The sequence below is a fragment of the Ptychodera flava genome, chromosome 8 (assembly GCF_041260155.1).
Source record: "Ptychodera flava strain L36383 chromosome 8, AS_Pfla_20210202, whole genome shotgun sequence".
NCBI lineage: Eukaryota > Metazoa > Hemichordata > Enteropneusta > Ptychoderidae > Ptychodera > Ptychodera flava.
In genome coordinates this window covers 35919827-35941807 of record NC_091935.1, presented here as the reverse complement: position 1 = coordinate 35941807, position 21981 = coordinate 35919827, and the positions used below count along the sequence as shown (strand labels likewise).

The window sequence follows — 21981 nt, the reverse complement described above, 5'->3', positions numbered from 1 at the left end:
GGGCGCTTTACTCGCGCGACGTGACCCTTTTGTGAGATTCAACATGGCGCTCATATTTGACGGCGTGAGGTTCAGCTCCTTCACAAATGAAGGTGATGTTTATCGTCAAAATGACAAACCACTTCGCTTGGAAGCCAACACAGACGACAGAACTCCAACCTTTAGGTTTTTGAATGGTAAGTGTCGGATTTTCTCAAAAAGGAGCGACAGAGTCTGGTGATGAATCGGATGGCAAACACGAACTTTTCTTTCATCTGCTGGGTAACCGCTGTGGCGATGCAGATGCTATTGTTGTGTTGAACTCGATGCAAGCGGTGGCGTGTAATTTTCGGCCGATGAAAAAGTGTGATGCGCTAGAATTCCCTTTCGAATTTATATCTCGACTCGACTCCATTTATGGGTATCCACATTGCATGCAGTCGATCGGGAAAAGTCCGTGGTGCCAAACTCCCCGGAAGTCTGTGCAAGCGTGTGTGAAGCTATGTCCTTTGTTGTTGTGAATTTCGGGTCTAGCACTATTCTGTTCGGGTACTGAACTCTCGGAAACCAGCAAAACTTCGGCATTTCTCTTTAGCTGAGTATCGTTTGGGCCTCTGAAACCACGGAGGGAGGTTGGCAACCCAAGTATGGACAATCAGGCATGAGCGTGACAAGATAACACAGTTCAACAGTGCTGTGCCCAGCAGCTGACCAATGGGCGCGGGTAATTAACCTTCAAACCAGCCAAGTCAACAGCTCTGTCTTTCAAATGTACCCAGCACAAATCCGCTGCGTGGGATTTTTAGTAAATCATAGTTTAAGTGTATTCACAGACAAATGCTATCCACTTAAAAAAGTGAACCTCCACCTGGTATGGATGTGCAGGATTGTATGACACAAGTTTAATATGAGATGAGAAATTTTTTCTCGAAGCTGACTGTCATTTAATCATCAAATCATTTTGAAAACTCACAACCTTAAAAACAAAATTTTAAAGCATGTATGAATTTTTCTATTTTTAGATTGGCATAGCCCAATGTAAAATTATTAAATGTAACTGAGAAATGTTGGTATACCCCAGTACTATCTTCAAGGAGTCTCTAGGGCTTCACTGCAGAGTAATGGTCAGCTCCCAGCTCCTCAGTGATTTCATCACATGTGTATGTGAACGGTGTCAGTAAATTTTACAGTTTTATGTTATCTGTGTCCCGGGCTTTCAGTCAGCTGAATCAAAAAGAGAGGGTAGTTTCATAACATACACCAACACTACATATGAATGTATGTATTATGTATGTGTGTATGTATGACGTGTGTGTATGTCTGTCTGTCTGTATATTTGTTCAATCCACATAGCCCATACAATGTAGATCTGCAAGTTTAATCTGTACTGCTCTAATTAAAGTTAAATGTGTTCATTATGACCTGCATAATAATTAACATGAATTCAAATTTTTGAAATTTTCTTCTCTCTAAGTGGTATATAATACCTTCTCTGGTTTTAGTTGAAAATATACATAATCTACATCAAAAGTACACAATTTTGTTGGACAATTATGAATATCTTTACATTTTCTAGTGTGTAACTGTACACTTTCCAGCGTGTAACTCACATTCCTGACACAGTCTTACTCATGACTGTTCTGACTTCTTATTTTATTGACTTCCTTTCTTCAAAGAAGCTTTATTGAGTGGCATGCATTACAAAATGGGGTGTCCTTGGCCTGATGTTTGTTCGGCCCTAACAGATGTAATTGCATATGCTACACTCTGTCCACGTGCTTACATTCAGTCAGTTTTCAAAAGTTGTTGGAGTTTGCCCTTTTCTTAAGTCAAAGGTTTCAAAGTTTTTTTCCGGTTGCAATGGTATTTGTTGATCCTTAGCTACATGAACATCTGCCGCCTGTGCTATAAAACAGGGTATCAATTGTATATTGGATATGTTCAGAGAAGCCATGCCTGCTAATGAAATCCTCCTTTGAAAGTTGAATGCAAATTTGATTGTTTGGAAGTCATCACTGAAAGTGCCTTGATTGGTGTGGTGGATCTAGCCTTCATGGTAACAAATGCCAATATTTAGTAAAGTATGCATGCCTGCTGCATACATCTTAGCTGTATACAGAGCTGAAAGGCATGCCCACCGATAAGCCTGAACCATAACATTCACTGGTATAGAATAGTATGGATGTAAAGGCTATTCAGTGCCTTTGTTAGCTGTTGTCACTTTGCACAAAACGTACCTACATAAATAACATCACCTTGTTTATTCAGGGCTTTGTGCTGGGCTGGGTAAGTCTGCTGTGTGGCACAGTTTTGCAGAAAGTGAATATTGTTGAGAAGTGGCAAAGTTCTCCAACAGTGTCCTACAAAGGAAGTGTGATCCACATTTGTCAGTAGTTCAAGGCAGCAAGCTGTAGGCAGGAAGGAATTTACTTTCTTGGGATTCCTGGATCATTTCTTGTCGTCTTCTAAAGTGTCAGAATGGCATTTCGTTCGAAGATTTAAAAAGATTAATCTAGATTCTTGGATTACGTGTAAACCCTGTATAAGTCTCGTTTGCGCCAAATGCCACATGTGCAAGGCCATCCACATGTGAAAATTCACACACACGCATGCACACACACAAAGAAGTTTAATTACCTTTAATAAAAATTTTAGTGATGAATGGCTCCTAACAGTGCATCATTTATTATTGTTCTTTATTTCAACAACAAGGCCAGTTAGGTATTGCCTAGAAACATTGAAAAAAAGCATTGTTGTGAATGCAAAGTATATTCTGAGACAGAAAAATATGTCGCAAAAGTCTGGTTATTTCAAATTAGGGTATCATTGTATAGCAACGGCATATGCTCATTTGTAACTGATTTCTAACTGATCTGTTATTATTGTTTTGTTTTTTATTTCAACTACAAGGCCTGTTTGATATTGCCTAGAAATATTGAAGAAAGCAGTGCTGTGAATGCAAATTACCGGTACATGTATATTCTGACATGAATATGTTGCAAAAATCTGGTCATTTAAAATTACTGTACCATTGTATGACAATATCATATGCCAATTCCTAACTAATACAGCCAACCCCACCCCCCCCCCCCCCCCCGAAAAGGAAATCTAAAATGACAATTTGTATCAGCATTGCTATCTTAGAAAATCACTATTGTGTATGCTAGCAGCAATTATAACAAGTGCAGGGATTATTCTTGACATTATTCCTTGTTCATGACAGTTCAAGATTTGTGTATTAAAATACAGTCAGTCGGTATGACGATTGTTGTGATGGACACCAGCCCAAGTTCTGTGATGTATACATATTCCTATGTTGTGGACAAGAGCAGCTACGTGGCCTGTCTTGCTTGTACCACAACAGCAGTTTCTTGTGCATCGCTTTGTCAATCATTGATGTGACAACCACAGACCAAGTTATTCAAACTATACGTTCTGTTTCTCTCAGAGTCACTCTTGCATCAAAATTTTAGGAAACAGTTTTATGTCTTGAAATTATGTTAGCTTTCCTTTTTTTTTTTGCCATTTTTGCAGTCCACACTCACCTGGATTAATTTTTGCCATTGAAAATATTGACAAATATTTGAAAGATGTTTCATGTATGAAAATCATTGTCATGTTGAATGAAGCATAATTAGATGTACACAATAAATTGCAGATGTGTCACATGTACAGAGGTGTTGACATTTAGGCGTATGGGGTAATAAAAAGTGTCATTATTATTTTCCACAGAAATTTGAAATTTCATACTGATTCAACTCCAATGTACAGTATAGAGTTTTTCCATTTTGCACCAGTAACTTAGGCTTGTGGCCACATGAGCAGACATACACTGTACTGGTTGAATTTTATTGACCTCTGTTGAATACGCTGATTGTACTACTGGCTTCAGTATTTTTCTGATAAGAGAGCAGAGTATTTGAGACCTATGACCAGAGTAACCTGAGACAACTACAGTAGTAGTGAGCCATTGTGTTGTGTCAGTTGTTCAGGTGTGTGTCACACTGTGTGTGTATGTGTTGTAAAGCTCTTTGTCTCCACAAATGCCTAAATGTAGACCACCTTATTTCCTGACTTTCAGATTAAAGTCTGTCGCATATTATTATAACAGGAAATTATTTGCTCAGTCGGGGTGAATATAAGGTTTTATCATGTCTTCTTGTCTCGTCACATGTAAACTAGCTGCCACTTTGACACGATAGCAATCAATCACTGTTCATCCAGCTTGCACACTCAAAGGTTGTCAGGGAATACATTGAGATATTACTCAGTGTCAATCTGATAGAACTTTACGCTTGCCAGGGCAATGTGTGTTCCCTGAAAGTGACAGAAATGGCGCATGTACCGGTAGTGTTGGTTCAAGGCATTCCACTTACTGTTACATGTATCTCAATGCTTGTATTGTCATCCACTCACAAACTGTGTACTCATCTGACAACCTAAGTTTGCGTTTCTAAGACGTGCATACATTCAAGCCATTCCAGCTCAAAGAACATGCAGTTGTGTTTCAATTAGTGTGGTGAACTGTTCAGAACATATTTTCTGCTATATGTTATGCTAATTATGAAACTAAACTTTGTATGCTTATGACCCCCCTCCCCCCCAAAAAACAAAAAAAACCTAAACAAACAAACAAAAAAACATAATAAAAAACTTTGCATGCTTGTGCTTGGCTTATAATAGCAATCTGTTTATATTTAACATTTGTGGAGTTCAAATTGTTGATGTGTTACTCACAGAAAAAAAAAAGCTGCTTTGCTCATTCCAAAGCCTTTCATCAAATGGGGAATATGTACACTACAGTGTACACGTCCAACAAGTCTGTGGTTCTGTTGTGTACTTTTCTAAAGACCTTGATAAACATAGTTTATTATTTTGCACCACACTATCTGATCCAAGTCAGAGTTGCTGAAATGCCATGTGTTCAACTTGTCGACACAGATTGTATGTTTGTAATATTCAATAATATTGTTGATAACTGGAATTGTACTGGATTACACATTATTTGTTGAACAATAACATTACACATGGACAAGATTTGTATTTCAACATACAGTACCACTGCATTATGATGAAGAAAAGAAAACATACATATTTTACAAAACAAAAGGAAGACAATTATAACCACTATTGAATTTACAGATGTTGTCCGTGTCATATACTGCACTGCTCTTTCCATAAGCCTGTCATTGTCCCACAAGGACAGGAAACAATTTCGTTTCTTTATCCCCTGAGGGTTGGAAACAATCTTTGGCCCCTCCAACTCAGCAACGTGTGCCTAATCCAGCGTAGCTAAGTGATCGGTGTATTTTGATGTTTTTGAAAAGTAAGAGTGAGAAATGAAATAACGCTTGGGAAGGTATTCTGTATTGATGAATCTAACAAAACCCAACTGAATTCTTAATTGATGCTGATTAAAATTTAAATATTGATAGCCCTTGGGGGATGGTTTCCGCTCTGGGAAAAAAATTGTGTGGTTACTTGATATCCCAATAGCAAGAACTGTGCAATACTGTCAAAATGATTGTTTTCTCGTTCACAAGCAGAATGAATAAGTCATTGTCACACTTTCTTCACAATGTTATCGTTTCATTTTGACTTTTAGCTATCTTCAATGACCTCCAATAGACTGACTGTTTTCAAGTGTTTTCCGGTCTTCGTACATCCCACATTCTAATGCAAACACCAAACTGAGAGTAGTCCTTCCTCATTGAATCCATGCAGATTAATTGGAAAAGAAAGTACTGTACTCAAACCCGGTCGTTGACCTCTTGAAAGTTGTTTCAAGAACTCAGTTTGTATGATATTGGATGTCCATAGTCATGATTCAGAGGGATTTCCCCAAGTAGTAGTCTGCCGTGCAACCACTTTTTTATTGTAAAGTAAATGAGACAGAGGTTGGTATTGTATGTAAACAGAACACACAATACATGAAATGTTGACGAATACATGTATTTAGAAAATAACCACCCATGCATGATTCTCTGTACTTGTAAATGGACCCACTTTGAACTCTGAACCAACTTTGAACTCTGAACCCACTTTGGACTCTGAATCAGACGATTTATGATCATAGGATTCAGACAGTTTTGAAAACAAAATGATGCTTCATGATTGTTTTTGTACGTGCATTGCAATATCCATGGATAATTCACACATGTAAAGAACACTTTATTATTTTTTTATTAAAGTCCAAGTGCTGCTAACTTTCGATGTTTTTTTCATTATTTTTATTTGATAAATCAATTGCAACTTCTATTTAGCTTGTCAACCTAGCGTCTATATGTGTAAAATGCATGAATATTGTTTACATTTGAATTCTAGTCTGGACCAGAAGTCAGTTTTCAACAATAACAATGCACTTTACAACCAAAGAGGCTGAGTTGACAAGCTGGATACTGTGTATATCAACATTTTTGGTGAGAAGAACAAGGAATTATGGTTCACATTCAAATAAAAATGGTGAAATTATCATCAAAAGTTAGCAGCACTGCTGCTTTAACTCACATTTGGTATATGTATATATACCAAAGGAGAGGTTGTCTTATAAGGTGATCTGTTCTGTGACTGATTACATGTACATGCATGGTGTGTCAATTTTGTGCTGAGCTGCATATCCCATAGATCCCATCACTTTCCGTATGCCCTACACATCTATCCCACTACATCCATGCATATTCCAGAAGAGTGGCAACTGACATACATGTAGAGGAGAGGGCGTATCTGCTGTAAATGAGGTGTCTACGAGAAAAATTTGAGGGACAATTTTACCTAAACCCAGGAAAAGTGTCAGCCAATTTGAGTAATCTTGTTGAAATTTTGGTGTGTCATTCTCCTGATAATGCAAGAACACTATAATATGTATTGTGTCAGCATCCTATACATGTAACATCTGTAAATGTATTGCATTCGCATTAGTTGTCCATGAATGATATTAACCCTTTTCCTGCCAAGTCGGTGAAAATCCGCTTGAAATTCGGTGTAGCTAGAAGCTGAGCAGCCACGGCCGTTATCCTCCTAAGGCGGTGGAAATCGGGCTCCTTTTTGGTACCCCCTTTCCTGCCTAGTCGACGGAACTACGTGTAGCAAACCCTTGCTCACGCTAGGGGTCGTTCGAGGACAGGTTTTGGGCGAGGAACGGCGTTTGCTCTCGAAATGGGTTCACAGGGAGTCCAAGGACAGGGAAGGTGCAGAAACCTGTCCGCCAGTCCCCCACACCCGAGGGGGCTGTTTTTTTTTTACCGCTTTTTAGCGGACTTGGCAGGATAGCATGGTGACGTTTTCTGGCGGAGTTGGACGTACTTGGCTGCCTGGCACTATACAGATTGCTGCCGAACTTGACCAACTCGGCAATGCTAATCTAGAAGGCTACCTCTTGCAAACGACTTGGCAGATATGCCGATGGTGCGAGACGAAAGTCACTTATTCAGTTGTGCGTGACTGAAAATGAGAACGTATTTTTGACGGGACGGCTCGACTTGTTCCTCCCATGGAACGGATATGAACGACTCGGAAATACCATCACAAACTGGTGTCCGACGTACTAAGCTGGGCTTCAGCTCTGCAAGTTCAAGCCAGGCAACGTCCTTCACTGCCTTGGCCGTGCCATTCAATGGACGTAGCTTTGGATTTTTTATTTATTCCACCGTCCGAAGTACTGGCTCTGTTTGCAGGCAAACGTATCCTCTTGCCGATGCATTGGTAACTACGTACGCTGTTTGCGTACAGAGAATTCAAAAGGGCACATGAGGTCAATATGCTACATGTACGGGGATACCGTCTGCATTTAGCAGGGACTGCTTTTGTTATGCAAACCAGCTAGCAGTACAATATGGCTGCCAGCATGTGGACACGTCGATGGCTAGAACAATGGAAGCATATTGCGTTGCACCCGTGCATCGCAAAAGTGAACTGAAGACTTGGGGGTAGTGACTGGTTATCACTGGTTAGCTGCAGCCCAAGCCATGTCGGTACAAACCTGTACCTGACTGAGGACCACTCGATTAAGTCAGTAATGAACGGTAACACTCGTAAGCCAACTCCCAACTGAGCTGGCAAAACTACGTAAAGCTGTGCTTCAATGGCTCAGCCATGTCGTTAATACAACGGCAAAAACGTAGTTTTCGTGCTACACTGCCAAGTCGTTGGAGGTACGTATTCAATTGACCCTACCCTGGGGAAACAGGACAGGTTTGACGGTGCTGCTGCACCCCTAGCAAGACCCTCAGGGTCTCTGACTAACAGACGAGTGAGGTGATGTTTGTGCCTAGCGGACGTACGTAATACTGAAGGAGTTTATTTCCGAAAAAATAAACATGAAACGGCAATAAAATGACGCACTCCCAGGGGCAAACAAAGCCGGTGACCTCAATTTTTTTCTGCAGCAACCCTTGAGCTCCTTCCCCTGTCTACGGGCATGTAGAAATTATCGAAGTCTAACACGTATAAGTACGGCTAAACTACCCTGAAAATGGGCGATTTCTGCCAAAATGCCTGGCAGGATAACATGCAGGAGAGCCAATCTTTTGCAGGCACATATTATGGGGCGGTTTTCTACTGACTTGGGAGGATAACGGACAAGGGCGCTCGGTAGGAAAAGGGTTAAATCAAACACTGGTTTCATACAACCCTAAGTGTTTGTCATGTGTCATACCTGTGGGTCATCAAGTGGTAGAAGAGAAAAAAAAATGTATTATGATAATTTTTATGTGGGTTTCGGTACAAGCATGTAAAAGCACTGAAAAAAATCTGTGTTGATTTGTGTGAGGTCAGAATTTATTGCTTTGATTGCTGAAGTAATAAAGGACAAAAGTCTGTAACTCTGCTCTTTAAAAATAGTCAGGCCATCAGGATCAGGTGTGCAGAATTTTTTTTCATTAAATTTTATGGGGTGTGTATTTTAAATCACTCAGCAGTTTGAAATATTGATTGTTTTAAAGATACGGTGTATGGAGCATTGTGATAAGTGTGTCAATTCAAGTAGTAGACCGATGACAGGGCTGTCACAAGTGTTGATAGTGTATTAGCAGGGGATTCATCAGATATTAACGTTGAGCCTAAATGCATATGCCCTAAAAAGGGAAGCTTAGTTTTAGATAATGAAATAGCCATATTTAATAGAGTTTGAACCAATAGTATACCATTACTATATGACCTTATGAGGTTGGTTGGGTGCAGTTTCACTTCACAGTAAACAGAATGTCCCACCATATAAAGATGATCCAGTGTAGAATGCACCTCGGGGACAGATATTCAGACTCTCAAACTTTTACAAATCTTTTTTGATGTACCACTCGGTGGGGCTCATCTTAAATGCACTTGGAGGAAGAAAAATGTTCGCTGTCTTAGTTTTTCAAAAGTAGGAAATTATATTTTCACTCCGCTTTGACTTTCAAATATTGACAAACGTTTAGAAATTTGTTTCTCCAATACCATACTTTGTGTGGTGACCCTGACTTTCATTCTTGATTTTGTAAGACAATGGTCGAAAGTTTCATTGAGGAAAGTCAAAGCAAAAGTTTAAGTCTTTCACTTTCAAAGTGTATATTACCTTCATTAAGCCCAAAACACTGACTTGACTCTAGACAAGTCTGTATCAGAGGACATGCCAGTAATGGGACATGGAGAATAACCTGGTACATCACCATCTCTAAGCTCATTTGAGAGCTGGTATCAAGCTAAATTTATTCCTTCTGCAAATATCCTATGTATTTTCTAGCAATTTTTCACAAGATACTTATTTGTATACATTTGCATATAAGCCTTCATAGTGCACGTACAGACAGAAACTATCAGCGTTATACCTACCTACAAACATAAAAAACTGGTCTGGTATCTATCCATCTATTTTGAACTCAATACTACTATTAGTATTAAGTTGCACCGGACAGGTAGATACTGGACTGGAAAAGAACTACATGTAACAAAACCTGAGTCTGATTTTAATTTTATCATTGCAACGTGAACACAACTCATCTCAAGATTTTTTCTCTCTCTCCTTCATTTCAGGCTCTCAAGTTATGTACACCTTTTCACTAGAACATAATATACAATATTGCAGAGTTGGGAAAAAAGGATGCGTGCTTAGTTTAGACGACAAGTCATTTCTCTTTCAATTTAGTTCAGATTATGGTAAGTACACTACGTGGTTGCCATGGGCAGCATGATTTGTACTGAAAGATAGCGGGTGATATGTATAATCCATGGTGCTTCCAGATTAACGTTTTATTTTCATACTTCTCTGCTTTTGTGATTTGTATTAATTTATATTTTATTTTTACTTATTTACTGTGTAAATCTCATATAAATGTTTTTCCAAAGTAGGAACTCGAATTATTAATTTATATTTGAACATGAGTGATTATAATTTTTTAGTGCATATCCATACATGCCATATTATGTCCAATTTTTAAAAAATGGAGATATTTACCAGTAATTTATTTTTGCTGGCTATTCTATTGCAGCCGTAGTTGCTTACCCAGTCTGTCTGGGTTTTTGTATTGTAACAAGAAAACTGAAGTGGTCCGAGTGTTTGAAATTTCAGTACTACAGATAGAGCAGGATGTATCATTTTCTTGGTGTAAGTGTGTCATTGAGTTGGCATACAACACAGGCATAGGGGGGATTTAGACTTGAGTGTTAGGGTTATCTCGGACAACATTCCAATAGTGTACGTACGTGTACAGCCTGTCATAAGGGGGCTTTTATCAGGTGAACCCAAGCGTGTGTCAGGAAGCCTGTTTCAGTTTTGTAATACTGTTTGAGGATTTAGAGTATTGTGAAAGCTAACACGGTACAGATTTCCCATTATGCACTGGCGTCCAGTGGTTTGTAAAAGCCACAATATACATTTCAGGATGTCCCACTTCATGGTCTATTATATTGTGTTGAAACTACACTTCCCAGTGCCTCTTGACAAGGCACACATCAGCAACAGTTCAGCGAAAATGACCGTACATATCACACGGAGATGCAGACAGTGCCGTAAAGCTAGTCATAATATTTTAATCTTTTTCTCCCAGAGGGTTACTTCTCAAAATTAAAAGAATACAGTTGGTTAAAAATACAGTATGCCTGATTTTCAGTGTACTTGCAGATCACAAGCTATCTTCCAAATGTTACATATAATTTGATATCTCAGTTGTTATTAAGTGATTGCCAGTGTAAATTTGATATTTTTTTTAATTTGAAAATTATGCCTACTGGTGTTAGTTATTCTGAACTTCCAGTTCTCAGTGTCTGGCAAAGGTGGAATGCACCTTAGGTACAAATATTCTAACTCTCAAATTTCTACAATTCTTTTCTGATCCACCATTTGTGGGGACTCATTTTAAAGCTCTTGGTGTAAGAAACAATGTTCACCATCTTAGTTTTTTTGAAAATCGAAAATTTATTTTTTACCCTAGAGTTAACACAGGGACGGCGGCTATTTTGGAGTCTGTAACTTTTGAAGCACATTCTACTACCGGTAGTCCCTTTAATGAGATAACAACTCATATCCTGTTAAAGTTTTGATACTGTAATGTTTCTACACATAACATGAAATGAAATTGAACAAGCAGGGTGATGAGCTAGAGATGCCATTTTAATAAAGAAATAAAAGGAAATAATGAAAAAAGAAATGGGTTGCTCTACAGTTCCAATCACCCATAAAATTAAATGCTTTATCGTCATATTTTTTTTCAATTTCAGATAATGATAGGTTTGAAAGTATTATTAGGAAAGTATCATCAGTAAAGAGGAAAAAATCAGTTTTCACTGAGAGAACAGACTCCGCCTCTGCAGAACAATATTTTCAGGTAAGTATATGTACATATACTATGTACAAAACAGACATTGCAACTGTGTGGTGAATAGTTTGTGTGTACATGTATACAGTATGTGTTTATTGGTGGATATGCTTTTACGACATAAGAGAGCCCTTCTCCTGAAAATTTCCTGTGTCTGGATTCAACCACTCCACTTGTAACATTTGGGCTATACCAAATCTGTGGTGAAGGGTTGGGGCAGGTGTTGAAGGATGAGATTAAGGTTGTGTTTCAGGAATTAAGTCATAGTACACTGTTCATTCAGTGAATTCCTACATCAGACGGAATAAAGACTGGCAGGCAATTGACAATCAGAGGTCGTAGATTGCATGGTATCTGTAGTGTACTGACAGGTCACATAACCCTGTGTGCTGCAGGCTAGTCACCGTGGAATATGTCTCTTTACTTAGGGTGACAGTGCTCAAAATGTTAGTGATTTTTAGTTTTGACCAATTTTAACCACTGTAAAAGCCAACGAGTTTATTTTATCTCAAGCATCGCCGGGCGATTGTCAATTTGATTTCCAAACAATGGTACATGTGGTGAATTGAGTTTCCCAAGTGGGCAACAATCTCCAATACACATAGAATAATATTATTAAACAGGCAAATAAATACACGGAGGAAGTACGCAGATGTGTTAGGCTGATGGACTGGGATCTTTCCTTAAACAGTAAATTTTATGACTATCTATTCAGGATGTAATACAGACACGTTTCTGTAGTGTGATTGGAATTTCCTAGGTTTTTAATCCCATGGGACCTTGCTGTGTAGTTGGGAGGGGTGGAATTCCAGCAGGCTCTATTTACAACACTTCATCACTTTGTTGTGCCGCGACAGTCCCTTGGAAGTCAGAGCTTGACAAAAGACATGAACACCTACCGGTAGTTGAGCAGAGCTCTTGACTTGTGCAGCTCACTGCTGATTTCATAACAGAAGCCGTGCTCAATGTAATACGGCAAACAGAATGTACGTCCCCTGGTTTTCAAATAGGATGCTGTCAGCGTGTTCGTAATAAAGGAGAGCTTTTGATATCCTAAAGCTATTTACATATTACACTTCATTGAGGAGAAAGAGCAAACATGTGCAGTAGCATCAATATTGCATCAAGTAGGTGTCATTAGAATCTCCTCAATATCTCCACCATTTTGTGGCTTCCAGCACAAATCCCAGGCAGATGAAATAACTGATACAGAGATATTACAGACTAATATTCTAAGAAAGTAATATTTGGCTGAGTGATACAGTTATTCAGTGAGTGATCTCAACATAATATGACAGTTACTATAGTGTGAAATTAGAACAGGAATGCAAGTGTGTATTGAATTTGCAGAGAGCAGTTCAAATGCTTTGGATAAAATTTTCATTTTAGGAAATTTTCAAGATTTTTTCCTTTTTTTTTCATTTCTTTGTGTCCATCTCACACCAGCATCTTACTCTATTTATTAACCCTTCCAGTAACAAATTAATTTCTTGCCTTTTTAAAATTTATAATGTTATTTTTTTCGCATTTTTGCCAAAATTTTGATTTAAAACTGTAGAGATTAAAATGAGATGTCCATTTGGTCTACAATTATGATGAAAATTACAGAAAAATATATGAAAATTGGCAAAATGTTTCACCAAAATTTTGGTGGGAAAAATTATAGCACTCAAAGGGTTAAAATCCAATGGACATAAACATTTGTTTTCTAGTAGAATATGTATGCAACTTGATGCTCTAGAAATATTGTTATAATATAATTATTGAAAAGTAAGTTGAAGTCCCGAGTTACATATACATGTTATGATGTTTGTCCATTTTGCCCTTGTTTTATCTGATAAATAGTGGGTCTTCCTCATGAGTTTCCTTTAAAGTATCTTAGGGTGTCTTTCATACTACATGAAGAGGGAAATACACCCTAGGAGAGTGTTGAATTGTAATATACATATAGCTCACTTTGCACCCACTACTGTTGCCAATTAACACTATTTGATACACAGGGGATTCTGTTTAAGTGCTGTGCAATCCATCATTATCGGCATTTACAAAAATATTTTACATGTGCAGCAAGAAAACACTTGCGCTCTCTCTCTGTCTTTCTGTCTCTCTTTCTCTTGCTCTTTCACTAAAAAAACCAAAACATATTTACAGTCAGTCACAATGCTATTTCTCTCGTTTCTATTGGACAAGTCAAATAAAAAAATGTCACAAATATTTGAAACAAACACAGTATTCATGGTGCTTATGAAACTATCATTTAATAACAATGCATTCCATTCAAATTTGGTCACATGATAATTCAGGGAAGTGGGAAGGATAATTGTTATTGATTTTCTGCACGAGTAAATGATGGTTGAATAACTGATTTTTAATGGCTTAATAACTTCTCCTTTCAATTTCCTGTAATTGACAGTTACTCAGTGTTGTATAGATCTACAGGAAGGCATAGTAAAGACAAGCAAAGAAAGGGAAAAAAAAAAATGAGACCCTGAGAAGAAAGTGTCCTTTGTGTGTCTGTGTGTGCATGTGTGACACAAATAAGAAAATGTTTCACAGAGAGTATATCTGGTTAAAAAATAGACAATTTCTCCTTGTTAATTCCTGTTGGGTTGCCCAAGGGTGCTTGTAATCTACCGCTGTAGTCCCAACAGAGTAGACCTATCATGTAGCTTTTATTAGGGTTATTTATTTCGGTTTGCGGCCGACCTGCCTAGTTTTCGCCATTGATAATAGTTCCTCATACATATTTGAAAGCACATTTGACTGGTGGATACGTTATATAGGGGATTTCTGCTGCTTCATAATCCAAATTTTTGTTGCTACATGTATATCTGTGGTTAATTTTTTGTGACGAATATGACATGGGATGGCTTATGTGTTTCATCGTCTGCCAAACTGAAGGCAGCGCAATGTAAGTTTAAGCTGTACGACATTGTAAAACGGGACTATGGAATGCTTAATTGGTCTAGTGAGAGCCTATGGTGGCAGTGCTCATAGCTATGGCTGCAGTACCCAATTATAATTGATAGCCTCAGAACACAAGTGGATAAATTTAGCTTGGTGTAATGAATTCATTCCATAACTTGTAGCTGGTAACACTTGAAATGTGTTTGATTTAAGTAGAGTAATCATGAAATATGTTCCATGCCAGACCGAGCGTAAACACTCATTGCAAATATGAAAAGGTTTTCGTGATGTGTAAATAGTGAAAAAAAATTATATGTTGGGTTGTTACAGATTTTGTCATATGATCATAAATTTTCATGTGAATATTAACTGGATATTCTGACTTGGATGAGCAGTTAAATGTCAGGATCCTCACTGGAGGAGCTAAAATAAGACATGAGACAGTAGACACACATAAAAACAATTATCATGTGTTTATCAGCCAGTGTGTAATGAAGCCGTAGAAAAGTGATTCGGATATGGATATCATAGAAGCGTGACTGTCAGTTTAAATTGAAGCACAAATATCATGATTTGAATCATTTATCAGTAATAGTCAAGACTGCAAATCTGAATTATGCGTGATACAATTTACATGATGTTATCCTACGCACTCAATACTGTCATTCTCTACACAAAGAGTTCTATACATCATTCCTCAATTGCATAGTTTACATCATCTACTGTGCTTTTTTCATATAAGTTATGGCATTTGTTAAACAAGTTGTTCATCACCAGAATGCATTAGTTTAACAATTGTGTATTTTATGATGAACTTGACACGGTGTGTGAGTCTCAAACAGTGAATATTGTTGACTGATAAGGAGTCATTTTCGTTTTATTGAAAAGGCCAGTGCTCATTAATGTACTTTGCATAAATGAATTGTGTCATGGTTCAAGCATTAGGCACAATTTGTGAAAAAACAAGTTGAATTAAAGCTGCAAGCAGCGTTGGCGGGGCCCAAGCGGTTGCCATGGTTGAAAGTACTTGCACTGATGATGATACTATGTGCAAATGTTAAGCCTCCCTGTGTTTCATGTGTACAGGAATCTTTGGACTGGTTGTTAACACATGTGAAAATACATTTATAAGCTCACGCATCTCAATTCCCATGTGAAATGATTGTGAAAAGTATGCTTGACAGAGAGAGCGAACAAGCATTTTAAGTACAATTGATGTAGAGCATCATAGCTCATTCTGGAAATTTACCATGTGTCCTATGTGTTGACAAATCCTTTGACTAGTTGTTATAAGTGAAAATTTCCTGTCAAAGATCATTTTTCTCATTTCCCATTTACATGATTTTGAAAAGTGTGTCATAGACAAACGGGAAATAGCATTACAATAAATTTCCACTGATTGTGTGGTCACTTGTCAGCCATACAGACTGATGTGATGACAAGAAAAATAAAAATTTTGTCTGTCATCCTCGTGCCCGTCAATTCAGATCCGCCGCGTCAGCCTTTATTCTGCTCATGGGGAAATAATTAAAAATTTAAACACAAAAAACTCGGCGATAGTATATGTATAAAACAGAAGCTTAAAAAAATAATTGACACTTATATTCCATTCAGAACTGTACTCATATGTAACTCTTATATTGCGCTGTCAAAACTGTGCAAATGCTGCGCTTAAGTTAATCAAAGAACTGTTGTTATACACAAATAATTAAGCAACACTGCTGTGCAGTCTGCGTGCATTCCTATGATGTTGTCATGTTTAACTCCGTGTTGTTGATTGAAGAATAAAAAAAAATACAGTAACAAATTCCTGCCTCACCACATCATTTTATGTCTAGGCGAACCAGCATTTTAAGCCAAATTGATGTATACCATCCTAGCTCATTCTGTAAATTTAATATGTGTCCTATGTGTTGATATATCCTTGAACTAGTTGTTATACATGAAAATTTCGTGTCAAAGATCATTTTCCCCATTTCCCATTTACATGACTTTAAAAGTGTGTGTCATAGACAAATGGGAAATAGTATTACAATAAAAGTCCATTAATTGTGGTCACTTGTCAGCCATACAGACTGATGTGATGACAAGAAAAATAGAGTTTTTTTTCTTCTCTGCGTCCTATTTTCTGCTAATGAGGAAATACATGAAAAAACCTGCAAAAAATACATCACGATAGTGCATGTATAAAACAGAACCGTACAAATAATTGACACTAACATTCAGATCAGAACTGTATACATATTTCACTCTTATATTACTCTGTGAAAACTGTGCAAATGCTGCACTTAAACCGCTGAACTGTTGCTGTACAAAAATAATAAAGCAACGCTGCTGTACATTTGTCTCTGCGTGCATCATGATGTTGTCATTTTTTCCTGCGTTGTTGATTGAAGAATGAAAAAAGAAACCCGCGTCACCACATATTTTTGAAATATGTCTAGAATAAGAAATTCCAATATTAAAATGCAAAAGTTACTGGCAATAACAAAGTATGGAGTTGTTACTCAGGAAACAAATGCTAAACATCGTGGTAAAAGTTGAAACTACAGTCTCTTTTATAAGATTACAAGTTTTGCAGTAAGAAGAGTGGGTAGCTGAACAAATCATAACAGCCTTGAGTACGAATCCTCCTTTTTAAGTGTCAAATAATACTAGTCCTGAGGCAAAAGTTAGGCGTATGCGATGCAGCTATATTAATAGTTACAAACCTGTAATCGCTATCAATGCTGTACTGCACATATCGCTATAGACAACGGCACGAAACCTGCTTCTGCATACCAGTTTTTCAAACGAATTAGATATCCATTCTCATAGCAGTTCAAAAGTAAAATACTCTTAGACTTGAGAAATGTGTGCATTATAGACTTTCGATAAATTTGCTTTACGCTTGAATTTAGCATGGAGCTTTGGTAGCTCTATGAATTTAACAAGCGATGCTCGGACACTGGCAGCGCACAGCAAATCGATGACACTTGGGTCAGGGGTCATCATCAAAAACGTCAGTGCCTATTCACGGCCAGCTTGATATGAATCATGCCACGGATCGCGAAAATCACGGATCATATATCCAAATGTTCATGTCTAATACGTAAAGAGAACCCGAAAATATAAAACACGTAATGATTTGATATGGAGAAACATCATTTTGTTTCACTGACAGTCAAGTTAAATGCTCAAATATCGCGACAAGACTTGCACATTTGCACAATATGAATGCGGAAGTACGTCGACTGTACTCTGCGGACGAGCGAGCGCCTTCTCTGAAAATCTGTTTACAATATCACGTCACAATACACTGAAAATTCTTGCGAATTCATCTTTAAGGAAGCCAATTCACACAAGTTCCTAACGTCAGTACAGATATTTTCTTGTTGGCAGCAATACACCACCAACATTTTCGCCGTTCAGGAGTGCCTTACTCGCTCTACGTTGAAAAAAGCCGTATGCTTTTAACCATGCCGTTCCTAACTTTGCAAATTCCAGTCGACTTTCCTACTCTGATCATAATCTTTCTTTCCATTTCATAGCTTTACTTGCGCTTACAACCTGTGTTAGGGGTGGTTTCTCCCCAATATTGGTGGAGCTGCCTAAAGTCAAAAACGAAAGTTTGCCGTTTTTGCTTAGTTTCACCGTCACTACGATCCTTCAGTGTTGATGATGACACTCACAGGCGTGCTGTTTGCATGGCAGGGCTGTGTGTTACCGGCGTTATACGGCCTCCCACCACATCGTATAACGCCGGTAACACACAGCCCTGTCATGCAGAGCTAGGTATTTGTATAAGTGTAGTTTATGCTATGTTCTGACGTTCTACGGAAGAGAACGTCGGAACGTAGCATAAACTATACTTATACAAACTACCAAGTAAACAGCACGCCTGTGACGACGTTGTACTGCACAGTGCACGGAGCAATCTGTAGGTACATTGTGCGAAGTTGTCCAACCCAAAACTTAGTAACATCTTAGTCAAATAGTCATGGTAAACATGGGTACTTTGGTTTGTTAGCTATTTCGTAACAATTTTATTCATTACTGTATGTGTTACAAATACGATCTTCTGACGCATAAGGTCGGGGATGCACAGAGATAAAGTATTACTTCTCAAGTTGAATGCAGGACAGCGCGTGGACAGACAAAGTGATGACGTCATCTGCAATTTTCGATCCGCAAGTTTGGATAATATTTGCCTAAATCTTCTCGGCAAACGCTACTTTTTTCTCGCATTTGCGATTTTGCGAGCAGGCAGCGGAAACACTGCCTGCGTCATTGCGAACAAAGGAAGGCCACAACGCACCTTATTTTCAAGCAGGCGATTTATGTTTGTTTTTCAGATTTCGTCCATTGAAAATCCTACCAGCACGCGAACGGCAAACAAAGAATTTATTGTATGGCACCTAATGTAGAGTGTTTGGATAACATACACAAGAACGTTCTAAATTACTCATGGAGTTGATCGTTGAAACTGAATAGTGACAGTAGTGGTACTCGGAGCAAAAGTTTCTAGCATTGTTGTTTCTGAACGTTGGTGTCACTCAAGTCCACATGCTTAAATATTCAAACCTTGGAATTGAGGAAGTGCATATTTACTGAGTGTTCCCACTGTAATAAGCTGCGCAAACAAACATTCTGAACAGCTACACTAACAACTGATATGGTCGCACCTAATTAGACCTAGAACAATGGCAAGAGCGTCCAGCTCTGATTAACCATTTTACCTGCAGACTGTGAGTGACGATTTTGCAGTTCGCCGGCATTGAGTCGATAGCCTGTTATTTCAGCAACAGTGACGCAATACATTTTTCTACAAGTATTTTACTTCTCACTTTCCGATTTCAAAATGTTTATGACAAACAGCCTATAATGTTTATCATACCTTACTTCATAATATTGACATTTTAGTTTCAATTAGATCTCAACGTCACCACGAACTTCAGTACACAAAGTGTTGTTTTAATCGATGTGTATCAGCAATTTTGATGTGGTCTTGTTTACATTTTTAATCAGCTACATGCTCTCAGTTACACAACACACCAGGGCCACTCCATGCATGTCAGATAGAGAAACATAAAAAAATCACCACACCTTGCAATGTCATATATCTTACTTTTTTATTCGTGATGAACAAGTGAGCGTGCATTCAGACACCTACATACAAAATTACCCGAATAGCTTCATTTATGATCCTTGACACTCACAAAACAGCTGTGTGTAGACCCCAGTAATTGTGGCAGGACCTTGTCCCGCTCTATTTCAGTCACATCACAGCAGTCGGCCACCCCTAAAGTTAGTGGCACGCTCTTCTAAGTACTTCCGTGGCAGTATACTTGACAACGTCATCCTGGCGTACAAAACCTGGGCGCTGAAGTTACTATACACAATGGGCCGAGATTAGGGTTCGTGCGACTGCTAGTTGAATTTGACAGCGGGCATTGCAGTCTGTTGTTCCGTCTTTGACTCTCAAGTGTACAATATAACATACATCACTGATCGATCTTCTGACTGACGAGGTTTAAACTGCTGCCTTATGAACATTGGGGCGACTTAACCGATCCAAATACCTTTCGCAAACTTGAAAGTGCTCGCACTAAGAAAGATATGAAGTAACATTTCAGTTAAATCTGTGTGTTGGTTTTTGAGAAGAAAATTTTTAAGGATTAAATTGCGATTTTCGCTATATCCACTACAGCGAACAAACCTCCTGACTGACCCAAATGCCTTTCGGAAATTAGAAAGAACTACCACTAGGGATTATGAGTGTAAAATTTTAGTTCAATCTGTGTATTGGTTCTGGAGGAAAATATTTTAAAAGATTAAATTACGAGTTTTGCAAAATCAAATATGGCGGCAAAACCATGTGACCTATCCAAATGTCTTTCACAAACCTGAAAGAGATTTTACAATAGATGATACATGTAAAATTGCAGTCTACTCGGTGTGTTGGTTCTAGAGAAGAAGATTTTTAAAGATGAAATTACGATTTTCGCAAAATCCAATATGGCAGCCAAACCACGTGACCGATCAAAACGCCTTTCACAAACTTGAAAGTGATCACTGTAAGCATGACATGAGTAAAATTCCAGCTTAATCAGTGTTTTGGTTCTGGAGAAGAAGATTTTTAAAGATTAAATTACGATTTTTTGCACAATCCAATATGGCGGCCAAACCACGTGACCAATCGAAACGCTTTTCGCAAACTTGAAAGAGATCACACTGTAGATGACATTTATTAAATTTTAGTTCAATTGGTGAATTTGTTCTGGAGAAGAAGATTTTAAAGATTAAATTGTGATTTCAAAAAATCCAATATGGCGGCCAAACCACGTGACCGATCGAAATGTCTTTTGCAAACTTAATAGAGATCACTGTAAGGATGACATGAGTAAAATTTTAGCTTAATCGATGTTTCGGTTCTGGAGAAGAAGATTTTTAAAGATTAAATGAGTATTTTAGAAAATCCAATATGGTGGCCAAGGTCACGTGACCGCATGCGATTTTATTTGCAAATTCTAGAGACCTTAGGTCATGCTTACTATACAAAAAATTTCAAATCGACTAGACCCCTAGGTCTTCTGGAGAAGCCATTTTTAGGTTTTTGGAAAATCCAATATGGCCACCAGGTCACGTGACCAATCAAAATTTCAAGGGTCAGGTGCACGAGTACTAATTGATACCTACTAGCCCTGCAAATTTTAGAAGTTTTCGTTCAGCCGTTTTAGAGATCTAGGTCGACAAAGAATCGGCAGAAGAAGAAGAAAAAGAGGATTAAAGCTGCAAGCAGCGTTGGCGGGGCCCAAGCGGGTAACATGGTTGAAAAATCTTGCACTAATGATATTATGTGCAAAATTCGAGCTTCAAAAAGTAGGATTTTGAACATCATCGAATAGTTACTGTATGTTTCACTTGGAATTTAATTTTTTACGGAAAATCCAATATGGCGGCCAAACCACGTGACTGATCAAAACGCATTTTGCAAACTTGAAACACATCACACTTAAGATGGTATATGCAAAATTTCAGTCAAATCGGTGTTTGTTAAGGAGAAGAAGATTTGAAAGATTAAATCACAAATTTCGAAAAATCCAATATGGCGGCCAAACCACGAGACCGATCAAAACGCCTTTCGCAAACTTGAAAGAGATCACACTTAAGATGTTACATGTCAAATTTCAGTCGAATCGGTGTGTTGGTTCTGGAGAAGAAGATTTTTAGAGATTAAATCACAATTTTCTCAAAATCCAATATGGCGGCCAGACCACGTGACCGATCAAAACGCCTTTCGCAAATTTGAAAGAGATCACACTTA

The 21981-nt window shown here is 38.1% G+C and overlaps 1 protein-coding gene across 2 annotated transcripts in view; it reads left to right on the top strand.

The window, feature by feature from the left end:
- The first annotated feature begins 10 nt into the window (after positions 1-10).
- Positions 11-21981, top strand: part of LOC139139193 (histone-arginine methyltransferase CARM1-like) — a 51189-nt gene continuing 29218 nt past the window's right edge. For both annotated transcript variants that reach the window (XM_070708018.1, XM_070708017.1), the window contains exons 1-3: positions 11-176; positions 9988-10110; positions 11671-11777. In XM_070708018.1, the coding sequence (XP_070564119.1) occupies positions 44-176; positions 9988-10110; positions 11671-11777 (363 nt within the window). In that variant the 5' untranslated portion in view covers positions 11-43. The remainder of the gene's footprint in view (positions 177-9987; positions 10111-11670; positions 11778-21981) is intronic.